Source organism: Cetorhinus maximus, chromosome 9, assembly GCF_964194155.1.
Source record: "Cetorhinus maximus chromosome 9, sCetMax3.hap1.1, whole genome shotgun sequence".
In the NCBI taxonomy this organism is placed as follows: domain Eukaryota; kingdom Metazoa; phylum Chordata; class Chondrichthyes; order Lamniformes; family Cetorhinidae; genus Cetorhinus; species Cetorhinus maximus.
The window spans coordinates 122,895,520-122,917,140 of record NC_135887.1 but is presented as its reverse complement, the minus strand read 5'-3'; the positions used below and the strand labels follow the sequence as shown (position 1 = coordinate 122,917,140).

The 21,621-nt window shown below is 41.5% G+C and overlaps 1 protein-coding gene across 1 annotated transcript in view; it reads left to right on the top strand.

Annotated features, from left to right (window-relative positions):
• ano1a (anoctamin 1, calcium activated chloride channel a) overlaps nt 1–21,621 on the top strand; it is a 228,890-nt gene that overhangs the window by 114,354 nt on the left and 92,915 nt on the right. Inside the window, exons 10-12 of the mRNA XM_078549492.1 lie at nt 8,209–8,273; nt 11,516–11,650; nt 18,919–19,079. Of these exons, the coding sequence (XP_078405618.1) occupies nt 8,209–8,273; nt 11,516–11,650; nt 18,919–19,079 (361 nt within the window). The remainder of the gene's footprint in view (nt 1–8,208; nt 8,274–11,515; nt 11,651–18,918; nt 19,080–21,621) is intronic.

Here is a 21,621-nt window from a genome sequence, read left to right as displayed (position 1 = left end):
CTATATGTTCTAGAAGAGATTCTTCAGGATAAAAGATGTTTATGAATTGGAGTGCTATCTCTACAAACAAGTGCATGTTTTGTTAGTTGTCAGATAACCAACATAATTTTTCTGACATCTGAAAGGAGTCTGGGAACTAACCGTGATCCCCCAGTAAGGTCTTCGGATAAGTATATTTAGACCTTGCTCCTGGTATGGTAAATCTCTGAAACACCTTGGGATGACTTCCCCTATATTAATGGGCACTGTACAAATCCTTGCAGTAGTAAGCTTCATGTTGCTTGTCCAGTCAGGTTTGGTCATGTACTGGCTTGCAAGAGTTATTGGAAAGGGTCTCAATCAATCACTAGTCTTTCCTTTGGCCAACAAGTTAGGCTGACTAGACTATCAACAACAGTTACCTTTCGTATTGTGGGTCTGCTCAACAGAAGTGTAAAATTATCAAAATAACTCTTGTTTGTCACCTTGAATCCTAATGACAACCTGATTAAATGTGAGCAAATGCAAAGTTTGAAACTTATAGATTTACCCCCACAAACCCCCTCTCTCCCAACCATAGTAATATGCCATTAAAGGATAGGAGCATGACATCACTGGAAAGGAAGTGTGTCATGCGATCCAATTTAGCTTCACTTTTTTGCTTTGAACAGAGAGTACAGCACAGACAGCACTTCTGGTATGTTTTCAAGCTTTATACCCATGTATATCCATTCTAATGTGCCTAGTCTTAATAATTTTGACTTTTATTTATTATTTCCAAATGGATAGAATACGATGGAAGTGAAATTGGTCTCAGTCAGCAGTGCAAAACATGTTTGTAGCAGATCAGCCCGTTTTCCATCGTACCAGTCTTGATTTTATATTGACTTGGAAAAATATTGCCATGAGATTTAAATTCAATCCAAGTAAAAGTGACGGCGAGATTAAGAAATGAGTCTCCAGAAAGAATTTTACCTTTTGTTCTGTGAACTTCAGTAGAAAGAAGATCATGTGCAATGAAAAATTAGCTGCTGATTTACTATGAGACCATTTTACACTGGTGTAGACTAATATCATCCCCAAGATCATCTTGGGTGTCTATTGTTGGCATTACATCAATTCTATATACTTTCCATTGAAGGATAATTGAGTTGTGCACGAGAAAGATGCCATGTTTCATCTTTTGATTTCGGAATGCCAAATGGAGTTGACCCAGGTTCAAACCAAGAAATGCTGAACTGTGCCTTTAATTCTTCACATATTATTTTACGACTTTAGCCCTTTCAATGATTGCAGTTCATTTTAACCAGTGTACCAGACATAGCACTTGTAAATCTAGAAGGGAATGTTTGTACTCTGAGCTATCTTGTACACTGAGATTTCCTGTTTTACATTAGCCTGGCTGTAAGCATGCTTGGTTTTCTAATGTGACATGGATGAGCTAGATTCCGACAGATTTAGTTTCATGCTATGGTAGTTATTGAATATCATGGTAGAGCTGAATGACTTAAAGTGGCCATGCTAAAACCGTACAAGGGGGAATTTTAATCCTGCTACCCATCGGGAAGCAACAATATCTGGTCATCTGTTTATGTTTGCCATTGATTCAATAGAAATAAAATCATTATGTCAGAAATAACTGAACCAGCCCAGCAAAGGACGATTGAAAGATGGAAGCTCAATGTATACACATGATGATGTTAGCGTGTGGTGAGCAATGCTTTCTGTTTGGTCTTGCTAACAGCCAATTGACCCCTGGGGCTCTGGGACCAGTATCAAAGCTCAATTGTGAATACAGTTCCAGCTTTTATTAACCAATTTAGCAGAATATTTCACATTTGTGGTCAGACGCTAAATTCAATGCAGGAGCAAAATACTTGTGTCTACAAAGTGTCTTATCATGTCGCTGAGAAACGTCTTAAAAGCATTTCACACACACCACTTTTTATAGTGCAGCAACTGCTGTGTAAACAAATGTGACAACAGCCAACTTGTACATAACACGGTCCCACAAATAGCAATGGATTGAGTGTAGAGCTAATTCTTGGAGTGTTGATTGAAGGTATATAAAGTTGACCATGTTGTAAGGTGTTGGGCGTAGTTTGGTAGGTCTTTAGGTAGTTCAACAGCAAGTATTTAATAACTACTCGAAACTATATACATAGCTACAATAAAGATCCAAACTAGGAGCTGTCTCCATGTTTGCTTCTATACTGCTCTGCACCACACTACACTGACCCTTAGGTGTGGGTCATGTGTTCTCTTACATCCCTAAAGGGCGGTGCTGTACTCAGTCCCACATTATCCTTTTATGTGCCAGGCCCTTATACTACAGCTCCCCCCAAGTCTTGATCCAACGCATTTACAAGTTATTCCACTTTACCCTATGTATTTACATCATTACTGTTGCCCCATTGCACCCCCCCCCCCCCCCCCCCCCCAACCACCACTGGCAAATTTGAGTTCATATAATCCTTCCATACCTTGTTCACACCGTTATCGGACGAGTGGTAGGCTCTGTCGCTGCAGGCAAATTTTGTTGAATTGGAGGCTGTTCTGGCATCTGGTATCTCTTCATCCCCTTTTCCCGCTCTTTGGTATTGAATAGCTCTTTGTCGATTCCCCAATTGTGGTGAGAGATGGCGGTTGGTTTATCCCACACTTTGCGGGGTGGACGAGCTTATCTATATGGTGTTTGTTTTTCTCCTCACTTCCTTTGTGTGGCTCACTGTGGCGCACGCAGGGATGGAAGATGGCTCTTCCTGTTGTGAGGGTGTGACTTGGTAGCAAGCTCACCTTTGCGTGTGGCTGTGTGGTCTGCAGTCTTCAAAGGATGGTTGCTTCTCGGTTCCAGCATCGTTTGTGGCACTGTCATGCTGGCTGGGATTGCAGCATCTGCTCTATGGTCTCGGGGGTTTATCTCTCCAACTGGCTTCGGAACTGGAGGTTGAGGCTCTTATTGCTGGTTCCTCTCTTGACTGTCATCTACCTGATGCCGTGGTAACCATCTGAGTGGTTGGCTGATCTGACCAACAATGGGCTTATGGCACCTGTAACAAAAGTGGGCAAACCTGCTCTACAAAAGGAGAATTCAAATCAAAGCTGAAGTCCCAGTTTTGAGAACCTTTCATATTGGAGCTCCCAGGAACTTGCAGTTCTGTATAATGTATGACAGTGGTTGAGGAGATTCAGGGCTACACGGGCCTCTCTGCTCAAGAGAGGAAGAAGACTGGTTACGAGTGACGTACATCAACTCAAAGATTTGTTTGCTGCCATACCTGAGCGGTTCAAGAATTGTGCCTATGACCAGAAGTCTGATTCCTCCTGGCCTATAAAATGGTATGTCTGTTGTTTGTAGCTTTGCTCCACAGCACTGGCATCATCGCTTTACTGGTTAGTTAGGGTATTGCTTCCCTTGGCCTGGAGTATCACTGTTTCTGTGTTGTTTCACTAGCTGGACAGTGGGGTTTACTTCCACAATTTTATTTCTCCCCTTCATATGGATCTATGCTGCAAATGAATTTCAGGTTGCCTGACAATCTACATGGCTTTCTCAAGGGTTAGATCTTCCTTCACTTGAAGCATGTCTGAGTGTGCATCACCTGCCATTCCTACAACAATTCTATCCCTGATTAGCTCAGATTTCAGGTCACCATAAATACAGCCTAAAGCCATTCTGTACAGCTCATTAATGGAGGAGTCCATTCTCCTGGCTGCTGGACACATTTATTAAATTTAGCCCTTTCAAGGATTTTGTTACTTCTGAACATTGATAAAGTTTGAAAATAATTCAAATTTTATAGATGATTCGTTGGTTCCTTGTCTAACTGTTATATCGTTGGCTGTTAGGCCTATCGAATAAAGCAGTGTTAACTTGTTCAGCTTCTGTCTTTTTATTCAGACCTGAAGCACTCTTGTGTCTCTAAAGTCCCCAATTTTGTGATTGATCTGGGCATTGGATAAGTCCAAATTGATCTGTAAGAGTGGATTTCTGATCCATAGTTAAAAATTTTAAATTGAAGGTTTGGCTTTAAAAGCTTTCCGAAAATCCAGGACCACGTCACCGTACGCTCCTTCACAAAGGGTTTTCCCATGCTTGCCGATTTTGACAGGCTCCTGCAGTAATGGCATTCACCATCTCAGTGTTTAAATTGTTTCAACAAGGGCTGTCTGGATTGACTGATTTAGTCTTCCCTGCTTTAGCGCAATATTCTCTGGTCTTGGAGACATCAAACCCTGGCTATTGCTGGGTTTTGAAAGCTGCCTGCTCAGTCACTATTGATTTTTAATGTTTTCCTTTGTTCAGAGTGAGCTCAGCTGCCACGTGTTCAGATGCCAAATTGGGAATCGGGTTTCTCGGACTATGATTTTAAACGGCAATTTTTGTCCACTGCAGCACGTAACTTTCTTTTCTTCAGGGCTTGTGTTGTCCAGGAATTTTAAACTTTTAGCTCACCCCTGCTAGGTCTGCTGACTCTGCACACTTTGCGGTATTGAAGCTGAAGGCTTGCACTGAGCTTTCCTTATTAAGATATTCATAGTCTTTAGGTAGTATTTATTAACGACTAGAAACTATATACATAGGCACAGTAAAGGTCCAAGCTAGGAGCTGTCTCCATGCTTGCTTCTACACAACGCTTTGTTGTACATTAAACTGACCCCTGGGTGCAAGTCATGTGTTCTCTTACATCACTGCCTGGACGGTACTGTACTCAGTCTCACGTTAACCCTTTATATGCCAGACCCTTATACACTCAGACCGAACCCCCCCAAACCTCCAAACCCTACTGCCACGGACAAGAGCAGCAGGCACCTGAAGACACTACCACCTGCAAGTGACATATCATCCTGACTTGGGACCACATTGTCACTGGGTCAAAAATCCTGGAACTCCCTTCCTGACAGCACTGTGGGTGTACCTATACCACATGGACTGAGGCAATTCAAGAAGGTAGCTCACCACCACCTCGAGGGATGGGCAATAAATTTCCATTTTTCCACATCCTACAAATGAATAAAGATGCTGCAAGCTTGCAGGCTTTTCTTTGAATAGCATCCCGGGATCTTTTTATGTCCATTTGAAATGAGGCCTATCTTTAATGTCTTATCCAAAAGACGGCACCTCTGACAGTGCCTCACACTCTCAGCATTGCGCTGGAATGTCAGTATGGATTTGGAGCTCAAGTCCTGGAGGTGGGACCTGAATTTACAGCCTTCTGATTTGGGGCAAAGTGCTACCAACTGTTTCAAGCTGACATCTTCAAATAAAAGTGTTTCTATTTAATGAAAATAAACTATGCCATTTAAGTTTGACATTTTCCAGGTATAATAGTTTCAAATAGTTCTAATAAATATAGTTTTTTTGCCCAACTCGTAATTCGGGCTCTCTGATCTTCTATGATGGAATATCTAGTTACTTGAATCTGTAATTTCAAAAGGGCAGAACTGGCAATGTTGAATAGGTCAAGTCAATAATTTATTTTAACAACATATTCTACTGAATCACTTAATAACAGATTTTGTTCTGCTAGACTCTGCTTATTAGGTTGGGGTCTTTTTTGTTGATTCAGCCCCTCCTCCCCGACCACCCTGCCTTCACTATCCTTTTTGGCATTTAACTGCTGAAAGTTTTTTTAAATTTATTTTCTATCGTCGTCAGTCCAGCTGGCTTTCTCAAGTGACTAAAATATCACGCAGGAAGTTAGTGGTGCTTTATTACAATGCAATCCAAGTTTTTGTGGCAATCTGTGTGTCTCATTTGGATATATTTTTAATGCATTTGCTGGTTATTGCGCTGAGGTTTCCTATGGGAATTGTTGGAGCCCTTGTTTAAGTCATTAGGAAACATTTTGATACTTGGGTTGAAGTTTTATTATTTTGTGAACTGCTCCAAGCTCTATTGTAGTGACCAATATGACTACAACCGCTCTCAAAAGGTCATGTATATGTAAATGTTCTCAGGCAAGGATTCATTAAGATTTTTTTTTGAGATGCATCTTTGTATAGAACAGTCAGAAGTTCATCCTGTTCTCAGTTCAAAATATCTTCCCACAAAATAAATGAAGGCCAGAGGTCATGTAAATCTTCTGATCTTCAAGTGCAAAAGACTAATGACGCCCGACTGGTTGACGTCCTCAAAAGATTTGCTGAGCCCCTGCTCAAAAAAAGGTTTTCGTAGTGATGATTCTTTGTGTAGTAAGGGCCACCTTGGCTAGTTAAAGGGGGTGTTTCCTGCTGGTAGCGCTGTGCAAACAACGTTTACAGTCTGATTTGCACAGCCGTGTCATTGTGTCATGCTTGTGCACATGATCCAGGATTCAAGCTCCATCAGAGAATTTTTGTTGCAGCACAAACTTGCTCTTGAGCAAATGCAGTTTTCAGACCAGGCTACCTGAGGGGACTTGCCTGAAGCAAATCTGAACACTCTGCTAGCATTTTAGCATCAGCGAACTAATAATGTGTTTATGTGAAAGTTTTGAGGGTAATCTATTACTACCTAAATTATATGCAAGTGCCTAAATTATTTTTTTCATAGGTAGCTTGTGGGGTTTCTTTTTTTTCCACTTGCACATCAAGGTTCACCAGTAGCTGGAAATTTGCAAGATCCCTTCACTTAGAAAAAATAGTTAAATATTGACTTCCAATCTTTTTGGAACATTAGACTACCTGAACAATGGGTAGCTTGGCTGTTAAAGGTCCCAACATGCCCCAGACCCAGTCTATGTGAGCGAGTCTCAACTGAGAATTGCAAGTTGCTCAAATATTTCCAGTTCGTTGCTTCACCTTTGGTGGTAAAACCCTCCGCCATCATGGTCCTCTTCTCTGGAACTCTTTGCCCAAATCCCTCTATCTTTCAAACACATCGGCCAAACTTCCAGTTACTCCTAACTTTATGCTTTTGCCTTGGTGTTTTCATCAATTCTATTTGTGAAGTGCCTTGGGATGTTGTTCATATGAAGGTTATATAGAAATGTTACCTAATTATCTTAATCATTGCTGAGCTATTATGCATTTGGAATTGGGTTCATTGGACAGATGACCAAATTCTAAGTTTGCTCAAGTCCTAGGTTTGAGTGTTTTCATGCTTCCTTGAAAATCAGAATGTTCAGGACAATACATTTATCAATATAATACCTGTTGCACTGATCATGCTTTCTGTGCATGAAAGAAATGGATGTTGAAAGGATGATTTACATTTTTATAAAGTATAAATTGTTTTGTTTAGGGGGAACTCACCTGCCTGCTCATGTCCCTAGACCCCTGATGCTTATGCCTCCATACATATGTCACCCTCCACCCACCCCCATCCCACAATTAGAACAAGGGTCTCACCAAGTTTCATTCAATGCTGAAAATCATGGGCAGAATCTTCTGGTCGATGTGCGGGGGTGGGCCCCGCACACTGCATTAAATGATGCGCAGTGATGTCGGGCGTGCATCCTGATGTCACCGCATGTCATTCCGATCTTCAGTTCAGTGGGCGCGCACCAGGGTTGCCTGTTAAGGCTATTAATCATATCATTAAATCATTGTCAGGGCGAAGAACCCAGGCGGCCTTCGCATTTTTCATGGAACCTCATCCACGGGCGGGATGAGGTTTCATGAAGGGTTTATAAGTTTAATAATTTTTATTAAAATTCATTGACATGTCCCAGCTCATGTGACAATGTGACGCAAGGGGACATGTCTGAATATTTTTTTCAATGTTTTCATAAAGTAATCTCCGAGGCAGCTCCTTGCCTCAGGGAGATTTCTACGCTCATTCGTGCACATGCGCGAAAGAGCGCAGGCCCCGACTCTCCCTCCTCAACCCCGCCCGCACAGGCAGTGCTGAGCACTCCCGGGTGCGCGTCACACTGGGAGGGCCTTAATTGGCCTGCCCATGTAAAACGGCGGCACATAGCCGATCGCGGGCGGCGATCAGCTGAGCGCCCACTCCCGCCCAGCCAATCGCACAACGGGAGAAAATTCTCCCCCTTGCTGCTAGGTTACCATACCAGGGGGGCTTTAAATCATGTGGGTCGCTACTTGCTATCACAGTGTGCCCAAAAAGGGATTAATAGATGCACACCCTTCATATAACACCCTACACAAAAAAACAAGTGATTCTTGAATGTTTGATTCAAATAGTAGAAATGTATGTTGGCTTAGATTATCTTGCACTGGCTACTAGAATTCAGGAAACGTTACTGAATTACAGACTAATTATACCATTACATTCTCCTTCAGCTTCTCTATAAAGAATGGGCTCGTTATGGAATGTTTTATAAATTCCAGCCACTTGATCTCGTTAGGTAAGGAGCATCTGATCAGTTAAATGACGACTAACTGAAAACGTGATTTTTATTTTTGGCAAATGTATAATATTAGGGAAGATCTCCTCGCTAATGACAAAATCATGAATGTGAGTATGAAGAATGCCTTTATAATCTTGCTGTCATGCAAAGGAGAGAGAGAGCCTTCCGATAAGATGGTTTATTTATCCAATATTGCTAAGATGTAAATTGTCTTTTAAAAGGATTCAAAAGTTGTAAATAAACAATTGGTTTTGTATTTTTTGTAAAATTTGACAAGTGTTTTAGTTGCTATCTCAATTTTTAGGAAATGGTTTAAAAACTTTTGATAAAGTACATTAGAAGCTCAGTCCACCATTTTCAAAGTAGGTTTTTGCCAGCTTCCACCTTTTCCCAATTAATGTTCAGGTTCAGTAGTCAGGATGTGACCTGAAGGGAATGCTCAAAGTGGAGGGAAAGAAACTTCATATAATCTTAAACTCATATTACTGCTTATAAAAGAGAATAATGAATGTCTGAATAAGTATTGAGATCCAAACGTGCAAGAAGACCATTCAACCAATCTACATCTTCCTGTCTGTCTATCTCCTTTGAGCACTTTCAGTGGCTCCATATTCACTGTGAAATGGGTTAGCATTCCTGAGGTATAATTTATCTCTCCATTCCCTTACTGTATAATTGTCACTGCTTCTACACACATAGCTTCTCTGTCAGTTACCATTATTATTGCAAGCGACTAGACTAGCCTGCCAACCTCCAATTTTCCCCAACCACCAATGAAGAGATGCACTGCAAGCTCCATAATTTGAGACCCTGTATTGCCCTTGGCCTTTTGTTATCTGCTGTGAAAGTAAACTGTACTCTCTGCAGCTTCCTCAGTGCTTTATGGAGTGCTGGAATCAATTTAGTAGGCTTGTACACTGAAGGTTGAGAGTTCAGATTTAGCGTTTGAATCCAAATTATGGGAAAGAGAAAATAACATGCAAGGAGTCACCAGGGTGAGTCTTTCTGGCCCACCAGAGAGGCTTATGTTTTCAGGCTACTGCAACAGCTTGGAAAATAGATGGATGTGTTAACACAAAATTAAAGGCAAAATAACCTAGTCACATTGCCACTAAAAACGAAGCTGTGCAAATTTCAACAAAAGACTATCAATATAGGAACAAGAGTAGGCCATTCAGCCCTGTCAGTCTGTTTCAGCATTTAGTTAGGTTATGGTTGATCTGTACCATAGTCCTTGGTTCCATGACCCTTAATCCCCTTGTCGAACAAAAATTTATTGATCACCTTTTTAAAATTTTGAATAGATCTAACCTTGACCGATTTTTTTTTTGGGGGGGTGGAGGGAGGATGAGTGTTTTCCGGATTTCCTGTAGCCTTTATGTGTAAAAGTGGTTGTAGACATACCCCTGAATGGTTTATCTCTAACAATGCTCTCTTATTCTGGATTCTTCTGCCAGAGGAATTTCTGTCCCTCCGTCATCAATTCCTTTGATCATCTTAAACACCTCAATTATATCACCATTTTAATCTGCTATAGCGATCTGAGTCCATGAAACCTGTCCTCATAATTCAACCCAGGTCTCATTCTACTGAATCTGCACTGCACTGCATCTTAGACCAATACATCCATCCTGATGTTTGGTGCCCAGAACTGAATGCAGTACTCTAGCTGAAGTTCAGCCAGAGCTCTCTACAGCTGTACCATAGCTTCCACCTTCTTGAGATAAAATCCAATATTCCATGAGACTTTTTAAAATTATCTTTTACACCTGGCTCCCTGCTTTTACTAATTCTTGTACTTGGGCCCTTACATCTCCCTCTCTCACAGTTCCTGTAGCTTCTCCCATACTTAGAAAATAATCTGATCGACCTTTCTTGGGTCCAAAATGGAATGACCTAACACTTTTTCTTATGTTGACGGCATCCACCACAGTTCTGCCCACTTATTATTTAATCCATTATTGTTCCTTTGCAATTTTCTGCTTCCATCTACACTTTACTGTGGCACCTATGTAAGAATATAAGAGATAGAAGCAGGAGTAGACCAAGCAGGCCCTTCAGCCTCCTCAGCTCTTCAATAAGATTATGGCTGATCTTCTATCTCTGCTCCATTTTCTATCATTATTCACATAATTCCCTTAATGTCCAAAATCTGTCTGTCTCAGTCTTGAATGTACTCCACCATTGAGCATTCACAACTCAGGCACAAAGAATTCTACAAATTCACAACTCTCTGCATGAAGGAATTTCTCATCTTCCTCAGTCCTAAAGGGCCGGCTACCTGAGATCATGGCACGAGTTCAGTACTCTCCAGCCAGGGGGAAGAACCTTTCAACATTTACCTTGAAAGAAATTTACACCTTTCAATGAGATCATCTCTCATTCTTAATTCCAGAGGTTTTAGGCCCAAACTACTCCATCTTTCCTCATACCAAGAACAATCTAGTGAACCTTTGGTGTATCCCCCTGAGCAAGTATACCTTCCCTCAGGGTATACAAAGTACTAAAGGCGTGGTCTCACCTAAGCACTATGTAATTGCAGCAAGACTTCCTTACTCGTGTACTCCGATCACCTTTCAATAAAGGCTAACATATCATTTTTCTTTGCTAATTTCTTGCTGTACCTGCATGTTTGTGACCTCTGATGTCCCCGGCAGTTACTGTACAAATTCATGGTGCCATTTGAAGGGACAGCAATATCTGTTTCGATTTTTTTTCCTTGAACAATCTTTATTTGAAGTGTTATTTGAAAACCCATTCTCTTCAGTACCCACAATATGCATGGTGCCTAAATTCTGAAGATAGTTATGATGCAAGAATGCTTTGCTTGTTCAGTGAGTTTCTGTACCTATCTTGAATAATCTGGTTGGGAGTCACATATCTCCTTTCCTCTGTTGGGCTATGTGTCAATGTTTCTCAACTGAATCAATTGTAACCTGTATCTTGGTAACAAAGCTCTCTCATTGGCCAGATGTATTCTACCTGTTGGCAGATGGCAGTGAAAAGCTTAATTAGAATGATGCGTCAACATCCATGTTTCACCTTTTCCCACCTACCTGTCTAAAAGTGATGAAATGAATGGAGAGAGGAGAAAGTATGGTTCATTAGACTTAAGCTCACTCTGAATTTGCACTTGAGGATGAAATGTTGACTGTATTTTCTTTAATGATAATTTGGTTATTAATGATGTTCATTTGGAAATAACTAAAATTTTGAAACAGACAGATGGTCTTTTTCAGGAAGTACTTTGGCGAGAAGATTGCCTTCTATTTTGCCTGGCTTGGAGTCTACACACAATTACTGATTCCAGCATCCACTGTTGGGGTCATAGTGTTCCTGTATGGCTGTGCAACTGTTGATCAGAATATTCCCAGGTAAAGTTAGAACTAATTATTTATAAATTGTTTATTATTCCACATGTTATTTTTCAGTTGTTTTTAGTTGAGGACTTGCAATTTTGATCCATAATAAGACCATAAAACGTAGGAGCAGGAGGAGGCCATTTGGCCCATCGAGTCTGCTCCGCCATTCATTGAGACCATGGCTGATCTGATAATCCTCAACTCCACTTTCTTGCCTTTTCCCCATAGCCCTTGATTCCCTTACTGATTAAAAATCTGTCCACCTCAGCTTTGAATATACTTAACAACCCAACCTCTACAGCGCTGATTGACTACCCTCTGAGTGAAGAAATTCCTCCGCATATGTTTTAAATCGGTGACCCCTTACTCTGAGATTATGCCCTCTGGTCCTAGACTCTCCCACAAGGAGAAACAACCTCTCAGCATCTACCCTGTCAAGCCCCCTAAGAATCTTATATGTTTCAATAAGGTCGCCTCTCATTCTTCTAAACTCCAATGAGTACAGGCCCAAAGTACTCAACCTCTCCTCATAAGAAAATCCCTCCATACTCAGGATCAACCTTGTGAGCCTTCTCTGGACTGCATCCGATACCAGTCTATTTTCCCTTATATCAGGGGACCAAAACTGTTCAGTGTTCTAGGTGTGGTCTAACTCGTGCCTTGGATAGTTTTAGCAAGACTTCCCTATTTTTATACTCCGTTTCCTTTGAAATAAAGGCCAACATTCCATTTGCCTTCCCTGTTATCTGCTGAACTTGTATGTTAGCTCTTTGGGATTCATGCGTGAGGACTACAAAATCCCTCTGTGCTGCAGCTTTCTGCAGCCTTTCTCTATTTAAATAATATTCAGCTCTTCTATTCTTCCTGCCAAAGTGCACAACCTCACATTTCCCCACATTATATTCCATCTACCAAGTATTTTCCCACTCACTTAACCTGTCTATATCCATCTGTAGACTCCTTGTGTCATCCTCACCACTTGCCTTCCCACCTATTTTTGTGTCATCCGCAAACTTGGTGATAATACATTCACTTCCTTCATCTAAGTTATTTAATATATATATTGTAAATAATTGTGGCCCCAGCACTGATCCCAATGCACTCCATCAGTTACAGGTTGCCATCCTGAAAATGCCCCTCTTTATCCCAACTTCTGATCTCTATTAGTTAGCCAATCCGCTGTCCATGCTAATATACTACCCCCAACACCATGGCCTCTTACCTCATTAAGTAGTCTTATGTGCGGTACCTTATTGAACACTTTTTGGAAATCCAAATATATTATATCTACTGGTTCCCCTTTATCTATCCTGCTTGTTACCACCTCAAAGAATTCTAATAAATTTGTCAGGCATGATTTCCCCTTCATGAAGCCATGCTGACTCTGCTTAATTATATTATGCATTTCTAAATGCTCTGCTATTACACCCTTTATAACATCATTAACATTTCCCGAATGACAGATGCTAAGCTAACTGGCCTATAGTTACCTGTTTTTTGTCTCTCTCCCTTTTTGAATAAGGGCATTACATTAGTAATTTTCCAATCTTTTGGTACTTTTCCAGAATCTAAGGATTCTTGGAAGATTACCACCAGTGCATCCACTATCTCTGCAGTTACTTCCTTTAATATCCTAGAATGCAACCCATCAGGTCCCGGGGACATATCGGCCTTTAGCTCCATTAGTCTCCCTAGTACTTTTTCTCTAGTGATAGTTAGTTATTTATTTCCTGTCCCCCACCCCCCAATCCCAGTTTTTTCGCCCTTTGATTATTTAGTATTTTTGGAATTCTATTAGTGTCTTCTACCGTGAAGACTGATGCAAAGTATTTATTCAGCTCCTCTGCCATTTCCTGGCTCTCCATAATTATTTCCCCAGCCTCGTTCTCTAAGGGGCCTATGTTCACTTTGGCTTCTCTCTTCCTTTTTATATATTTAAAGAAGCAACTACTGTCCATTTTTATATTGCATGCTAGTTTACCCTCTATTATTTTTTTAGTCATCTTTAAAACTTTCCCAATCCCCTGTCTTACCACTAATCTTTGCCATATTGTATGTTTTCTCTTTCAATTTGATACTATCCTTTCTTGGTTAACCCATCGTTGGTTTATCCCCTTCCTAGAATCCTCCTTCCTCACTGGGATATATCCTTGTTGTGAGTCATGAACTATTTTCTTAAACATCTGCCATTGTGCATGAACCGTCTTTTCTACTAAACTCCTTTCCCAGTCCACACCAGCCAACTCTGCCCTCATTCCTTTGCAATTACCCTTATTTAAGTTAAGCACAGTTGTTTCCAACCCAAGTTTCTCACACTCAAGCTGAATGCTAAATTCTACCATATTGTGGTCACAGTTTCCTAGGGATCCTTTACTCTAAGATCGTTTATTCAACCTGCCTTATTACACATTACCAGATCCAAAATAGCCTGATCCCTGGTTGGATCCAAAACACATTGTTCTAGGAAACTGTCCCAAATACACTCTATGAATTCTTGCTCATGGCTGCTTCTGCCAATTTATTTTCCCAAGCTACATGAAGAGTAAAGTCACCCATGATTAATGCAATGCCTTTTTTATATGCCCTCATTGTCTCCTGTCCTACAGTATAGCTACTGCTAGTGGGCCTATAGATTGCTCTTCCCCTTGTTATTTCTTACCTCCACCCATATGGATTCTACATCTTCCAACCCAAGATCATTTCTTGCTATCGTACTTATTCCATCTCATACTGACAAAGCTACCCCATCACCCTTTCCTTCCTGCCTATCCGTTCGAAAAGTCTCACACCCCTGAAAATTTAGTTCCCAGCTTTGATCTCCTTGTCACCATGTAGTGGCTATAAGATCATGCCCATTAACCTCTATTTGTGCCGTTTATTCATTTGTTTTGTTCCGAATACTATGTGCATTTAAGCAAAGAGCAATTTTGATCCGAATTTAATTTTTCTTTTGTTTGAAAATACCGTTAGAAATCTTCCTGAAGAAAGCTGTCATAATAAAACAAGTATATTGTGACCTGTTTCTTCCTTGTGACACCTGAAGCAAATGTGCATTGAACAGAATCCATCCATTTGTTAGCAAGGGCTCCAGGATCTGATACTTGTAAATTGTATATATTGAGTGTTTAATTGTATTCCAGGTGTTGGGCATTAAATAAGGTTTCACTTCTGTTAATTGGAGCAGACTGAAACCATGGTTTTTAAGGTGCATGTTTATAATGTGTGTCTCAGTAAGAATTTTTTTAATTCACTCAAGAGATGTGGGTGTCATTGGCTAGGCCAACATTATTGTCCATCTCTAATTGCCTTTGAGTAGGTGGCAAGGAGCTGCTGCCTTGAACTGCTGCAGTCCATGTGGTGTAGGTACGCCCACAGTGCTGTTAGGGAGAATGTTCCAGGATTTTGACCCAGTGACAGTAAAGGATTGGCATACATTTCCAAGTCAGGATGATGAATGGCTTGGAGAGGAACTTCCAGGTGGTGTTCCCATGTGTCTGTTGTCCTTGACCTTCGGGATGGTAGTGATCGTGGGTTTGGAAGGTGCTGTCCGAGGAGCCTTGGTGAGTTTCTGCAGTGCAGTGTAGATGGTGCACACTGCTGCCACTGTGTCAGTGGTGGAGGGAGTGAATGTTTGTGGATGGGGTGCCAATCAAGCAGGCTGCTTTGTCCTGGATGGTGTCAAGCTTCTTGAGTGTTATTGGAGCTGCACTCACCCAGACAAGTGGGGAGTATTCCATCACACACCTGGTTTGTGCCTTGTAGATGGTGGACAGGTTTTGGGGAGTCAGTTGGTGAGTTACTCACTGCAGGATTCCTAGCCTCTGATCTGCTCTCATAGCCACAGTATTTATGGCTCATCCAGTTCCAATTTTAGTCAATGGTAAACCCCAGGATGTTGATAGTGGGAGATTCAGTGATAATGCATTGAATGTCAAAGAGCAAAGGTTAGGTTCTCCCTTGTTAGAGATGGTCATTGCCTGGCATTTGTGTGGCATGAATGCTACTTGCCACTTGTCAGCCCAAACCTGGATATTGCTGAATTTGGACACCATGACTCAGCTACTGAATCTGTCCATGAATGGTGCTGATCATTGCGCAATCATCAGCGAACACCCCCACTTCTGACCTCATGATGAAGAAAGGTCATTGATGAAATAGCTAAAGATGATTGGGACTAGGACACTACCCTGAGGAACTCCTGCAGTGATGTCCTGGAACTGAGATGATTGACCTCCAACAACCACAACCATCTTTCTTTGAGCTAGGTATTACTCCAGCCAGTGGAGAGTTTTCCCCCTGATTCCCATTGGCTCCAGTTTTGCTCGGGCTCCTTGATGCCACACTCGGTCAAATGCTGGCTTGATGTCAAGGGCAGTCATTCTTGCCTCACCTCAGGAGTTCAGCTCTTTTGTCCCTGCTTGAATCAAAGCTATAATGAGGTCAGGAGCTGATTGCCCCGGCAGAACCCAAAATGAGTGTCAGTGAGCAGGTTGTTGCTAAGCAACTGCCACTTGATAGCACTGTTGATGACCCCTTCAATCACTTTATTGATGATTGAGAGTAGACTGATGGGGCAGTAATTGGCCGGGTGGGCTGTCCTGCTGTTGTGTACAGGACTTACCTGAGCAATTTTCCACATTGCCAGGTAGATGCCAGTGTTGTAGCTGTACTGGAATAACTTGGCTAGGGGCGCGGCAAGTTCTGGAGCATATGCCTTTAGTGCTATTTACAGAAATAACATAAAAGATTAGGTCCCAGTTCCTTCACTGCCTGGCTCTCCCAAATAGAACTGTACTGGTTCTCGAGAACAAGCATGGTTGGCCGAATGGCACCTCTTTTGTGCTGCATCTTCCTATGATTCTATATGGCGCTCACCTTAGATGATGGAATGGATTTTTAAATGAGGGCATTCATGGAAGAAGTCTGTCCACCATCTGCAAGGCACAAGTCAGGAGTGTGATGGATTACTCTTCACTTGCCTGGATGAGCGCAGCTCCCACAACACTCAAGACGTTTGACATCATCCAGGGCAAAGCAGCCTGCTTGATTGGCACTTCATCCACCACCGACGTACATTGTCAGCAGTGTGTACCATCTATAAGGTGCACTGCAGTGGATCGCCAAGGCTTCTTTGACAGCACCTTTCAAACAAGTGACCTCTACCGCCTAGAAGGGCAAGGATAGCAGATGCATTGGAATGCCACCACCTAGAAGTTCCCCTCGCAGCCACACACCATACGGACTTGGAAATATATTGCTGTCCCTTCACTGTCACTGGGTCAAAATCCTGGAACACCCTCCCTAACAGCACTGTGGGTGCACCAACACCACATGGACTGCAGCGGTTCAAGAAGGCAGCTCACCATCACCTTGAGGGCAATTAGGGATGGGCAATAAAAGTGCTGGCCTAGGCACTGACGCCCACATCCTGTGAAAGAATATTTAAAAAGTAGGATTTGGAAAATAGCTTAGTCCAGTATAAATCAAACTCCGTAGCAGGTTTTCCTCATGGCTGTTTCCAATTTACTGCAGACTTCAAGAAGCCAATTCTTTTAAGTGCATTTTTTGTGTTTAAGTTTCTTGTGGAATTGGGATGCGACAGTGAATTAACACATGAAACTGTTTGAATCTAGCCCGGACTTATGTACTGAAAAGTTCCCTCTTGACTACCAGCTTTAATAGTTGCATTTACAATGATCTTGGGTCGTTTTAACCCAGTTCCTGCACAGCACAGATCTACAGCAGGAAACAGCCCCTCACATAGAAAAAGTGGCAATAAATTACCAAACAGCTTCAGAGAAGCCACGGACGGGAAAATCTTGCAAGGTCAGGTTAAATAACAGTATAAGGACTTTTAAACCACTATGCTGTACCTGACCAAGGAAACTTGATGCTGAAAGTGCATTTTAACAATAAAAATGCTCTGTTCACCAGTACTGGTATCATTCATCCCAGCATAACGACTTGACAAAAATTTCATAGTTGATTTTAAAAAGCAAATTGCATTTTTTGTTTCGTATTAACTTGAAACATTTCCTTTTGAATGTTTATTTGATGAGATGTCCCTTTAATGTCTATTTCAAATACTAATAAAACAGAACAGCATGCCAAAATTATTAATCTATTTTAATCTAGATATTTTAAGAATTTTTCTCATCTGTTTGACATTCTTTATCCATCATACAAGAATTGCTTCAACGTGTTACCCCCCATGAATGAGTCACTGAAGGAATTTAATCAGCAATATTAAATCAGATTATTACTTCCAGTGACATGATCATGCTTCTAGATGCTATAACATTTTAGTTCTGTAGAGGTACAATGAATCAAAGATCTATAATGTGGAACGTTGAGAGGCATCAACATTTAAAAGCCCTACAGCTGATTCAAATTTGCTTGAGATAGTTGGAAATTTTGTTTTATAATTGCATTCCAGTAGTCCTATTACGATTAAAATAAAATCTGTCTATATCTATGTTTTTTGATTATTTTTGTTCAGTCTTTCTCCTTCCACATGAGGAACCTAGCACCTGAAAATACTAATGTTGAGTTTAAAACTGGGATTGAATCGTCCGCCCTTCTGCCCAGCACAGATGGGATGGTAGTTCCATAATGATTGTGGGCAGTGACAACCACCCCAGTGCCACTGCGGGAGGGCACGTGGACTAGATTATAGAGACAGGCGAGAGGCCAATTTAAAATGGAATTTAGGGTCTGATGATAGAACTCTGACAGTCGTTTTGTGATTGAACTGCTCAGAGAGAGTGCCATGCAGGTTCCTTCCACTACCATCAGGATGCCAAGCTGGCAAGGACCCCTTTCTTTTCTGTGAGGCTAGGAAGGGCGGAGGTGCTCTGCCGGCTCTACAGACCCATCCGGGTCCAATTCAGTTACCTCCTCCACAAGTTGAAACCCCTGCTACCCCACCACCACCACCACCAATCTCTTAAGAACCTACCTTGTGTTATCCTGGCTAATAATGGGCAGCCTGGATCAGCAGGCAGCATTGGGGAACTTGCAACGCAGCTGAGATGCAATCCTAAAAATCAATCGGGTTCTTTGTTGGCCACCTGGCACATTCCACCAGCTAATCACCCAGCATTGGGCTCTGGGGGACCAAATCAACCCCTTGGTCCTATGAAAGAATCCAAAGACCTTTACCTACATCGTGTCTGCCTGGCCTTTTAACAATGACTGCACCTCAGATTTAAGCCCTTCTCATTTCTGAATGAACCTCAGCAAGATGACTTTTTTTTTCCCCCTTCTCTCCCCGACAACAGTATGGAGATGTGTGACGAACGCACCAACATCACAATGTGCCCACTGTGTGACAAAACGTGCAGTTACTGGAAGTTGAGCAGTACCTGTGCCACAGCCCGAGCAAGTCACCTGTTTGATAATCCCGCAACGGTTTTCTATTCAATTTTTATGGCATTATGGGGTAAGGAACCTTATCTATTCTTGTCCGTTTTAAGCATTAAAATTAAAGCAATACAGAATGCCAGAAATAATTTTGATAAACTGTCTAATTTTGCAAATTCCATGATGTTCCATTTATCATCGATGCAGCGGTTAAATTCATGGCAAAAATAACCAAGAGAAAACATAAGTTAAAGAAGGGAGATGCGTGAAAGTGGTTAGAGGTGTATGTTGTTATTGTGTCCTGAAAAAGATTGGCACTAGATTATCATTAGTCTTCAGGAGAATTAAAAAACTGGGTGGAGATCATATTATACTTGGATCAGGAATTAAACACAATATAAAAGTAATTTGGTAAATTGGAAATACATTTGGATGAAGTTTGCATTTATCTGGAGTGCAAAGCTGTGAAAAGTAAAATATTTAGTCTGTAGAAAATGGTTAACTGTATTCTCTTGCTAGGAATACATAGGATATAGATTCATAGAATGTTTACAGCACAGAAACAGACTATTTGGCCCTACCAATCCATTTAAATTCCACTTCAGCTTCTTCCCATCTTGTCATTTATCTCTACTGACATGACCTTCTATGGCATCTCCCCTGTATGCTTATCTAGATTTCCCGCAAATGAGTTTATGCTATTTACCTCAACCACTCCCCGTGGTAATGAGTTCCACATTCGCATCGCACTCTGGTAACGAAGTTTCCTCTGAATTCACTATTTGATTTCTTATACTGATGGCCTCTATCTAATTTTGCTCTTCCTGCAAGTGGGAACATTCTCTAATCTGCTTTATCAAAACTGCATGTAATTTTAAATTCAACTATTCGGTCTTCTCTCCAAGTGGAAACAGTGCTGGTCTGTTTATCCTTTTCCCACAGGTGTAATCTTGCAGTTCTAGTATTGTCCATGTAAACCTCTTTTGCACCTTCTCCAGTGCCTCTGTATCCTTTCTCTATCGTATAGATTCTTATTTTCCAAGTGATCTCCTCCTTTATAATACAAAAATGCAATATTTCATGCCTATCTGTTTAAATTCATTCTGCAATTCATTAATGTCATCTTGTAATTTTTTTAATTAATTTATGGGATGTGGCCATCACTGGCAAGACCTGCATTCATTGCCCACCCCTAATTTCCTTTGAGAAGGTGGTAGTGAGCTGCCGTCGTGAACCGCTGCAGTCCACAGTGCTGTTAGGGAGGGGGTTCCAGGATCTTGACCCAACAACAGTGAAGGAACGGTGATGTATTTCCAAGTCAGGGTGGTGAGTGACCTGGAAGAGAGCTTCCAGGCGGTGGTGTTCCCATGTCTCTGTCGCCCTTGTCCTTCTAGATGGTAGTAGTCGTGGGTTTGGAAGGCACTGTCAAAGCAGGCTTGGTGAGTTGCTGCAGGGCATCTTATAGATTGTACGCACTGCTGCCACTGTGCGTCAATGGTGGAGGGAGTGAATGTTTGTGGATGTGGTGCCAATCAAGTTGGCTGCTTTGTCTTGGACGGCGTCAAGCTTCTTGAGTGTTGTTGGAGCTGCACTCATCCAAGCAAGCGGAGAGTATTCCATCACACTCCTGACTTGTGCCTTGTAGGTGGTGGACAGGCTTTGGGGAGTCAGGAGATGAGTTACTCTTTGCAGGATTCCTAGCCTCTGAGATACTCTTGTAGCCACAGTATTTGTATGGCTAGTTCCATTCATTTTCTGGTCAATGGTAACCCCCAGGATGTTGATAGTGGGGGATTCAGTGATGGTAATACCACTGAACATCAAGGGGCAATGGTTAAATTCTCTCTTATTGGAGATGGTCATTGCCTGGCACTTGTGTGGCACAAATGTAACTTGCCATTTGTCAGCCCAAGCCTGGATATTGTCCAGGTCTTGCTGCATTTGGACATGGACTGCTACAGTACCTGAGGAGTCGCAAATGGCTGAACATGGTGTAATCATTAGTGGACATACCTTGAGTATTGGCTATCCATCTCAATTTGCTGTCAGTCAAATTTACAAATTATATTTTTGATTCCAAGCTCTAACCTGTTAATATATATTATGAACAACTGCGTTCCTTGTGGGACCCTGCTTTCTACCTTCTAGTCTTAATTCCCACCCTTTTCCCCTACTCCTGCTTTCTGAATTTCAGCCAGCCAGCTGTCCATTCCACTACTTGTCCCTTAACCTCATGTGCTCTTTTTCTTTAGTCTATTATGTGGCACCTTATCAAAGACCTTTTGGATTCTAGATATATTCCATATACTACATTACCCTTGTCTACTCTCTCTGTCATCTCTTCAAATAATTCAGAGGCTGGTCAAGAAAGGTTTTTTTTGAAATTGACTATTGACTATTGCTTTGGTTGCCAAATGATTTTCTGTTTTCCTTTAATGGGGATTCCATTATTTTTCCTATTGCTGTTGTTACTGTCAGATCCATAGTTCCCTGAACATGTTCTATCTGCCTCCTTTCAATGTTGATATATTGTTAGCTGTCCTCTGGCACTACACTTTTTTCTCATGAATTATTAAATACATATAAAAAGGACCCTATCGCTTCCCTAGATTCTTTTGGAA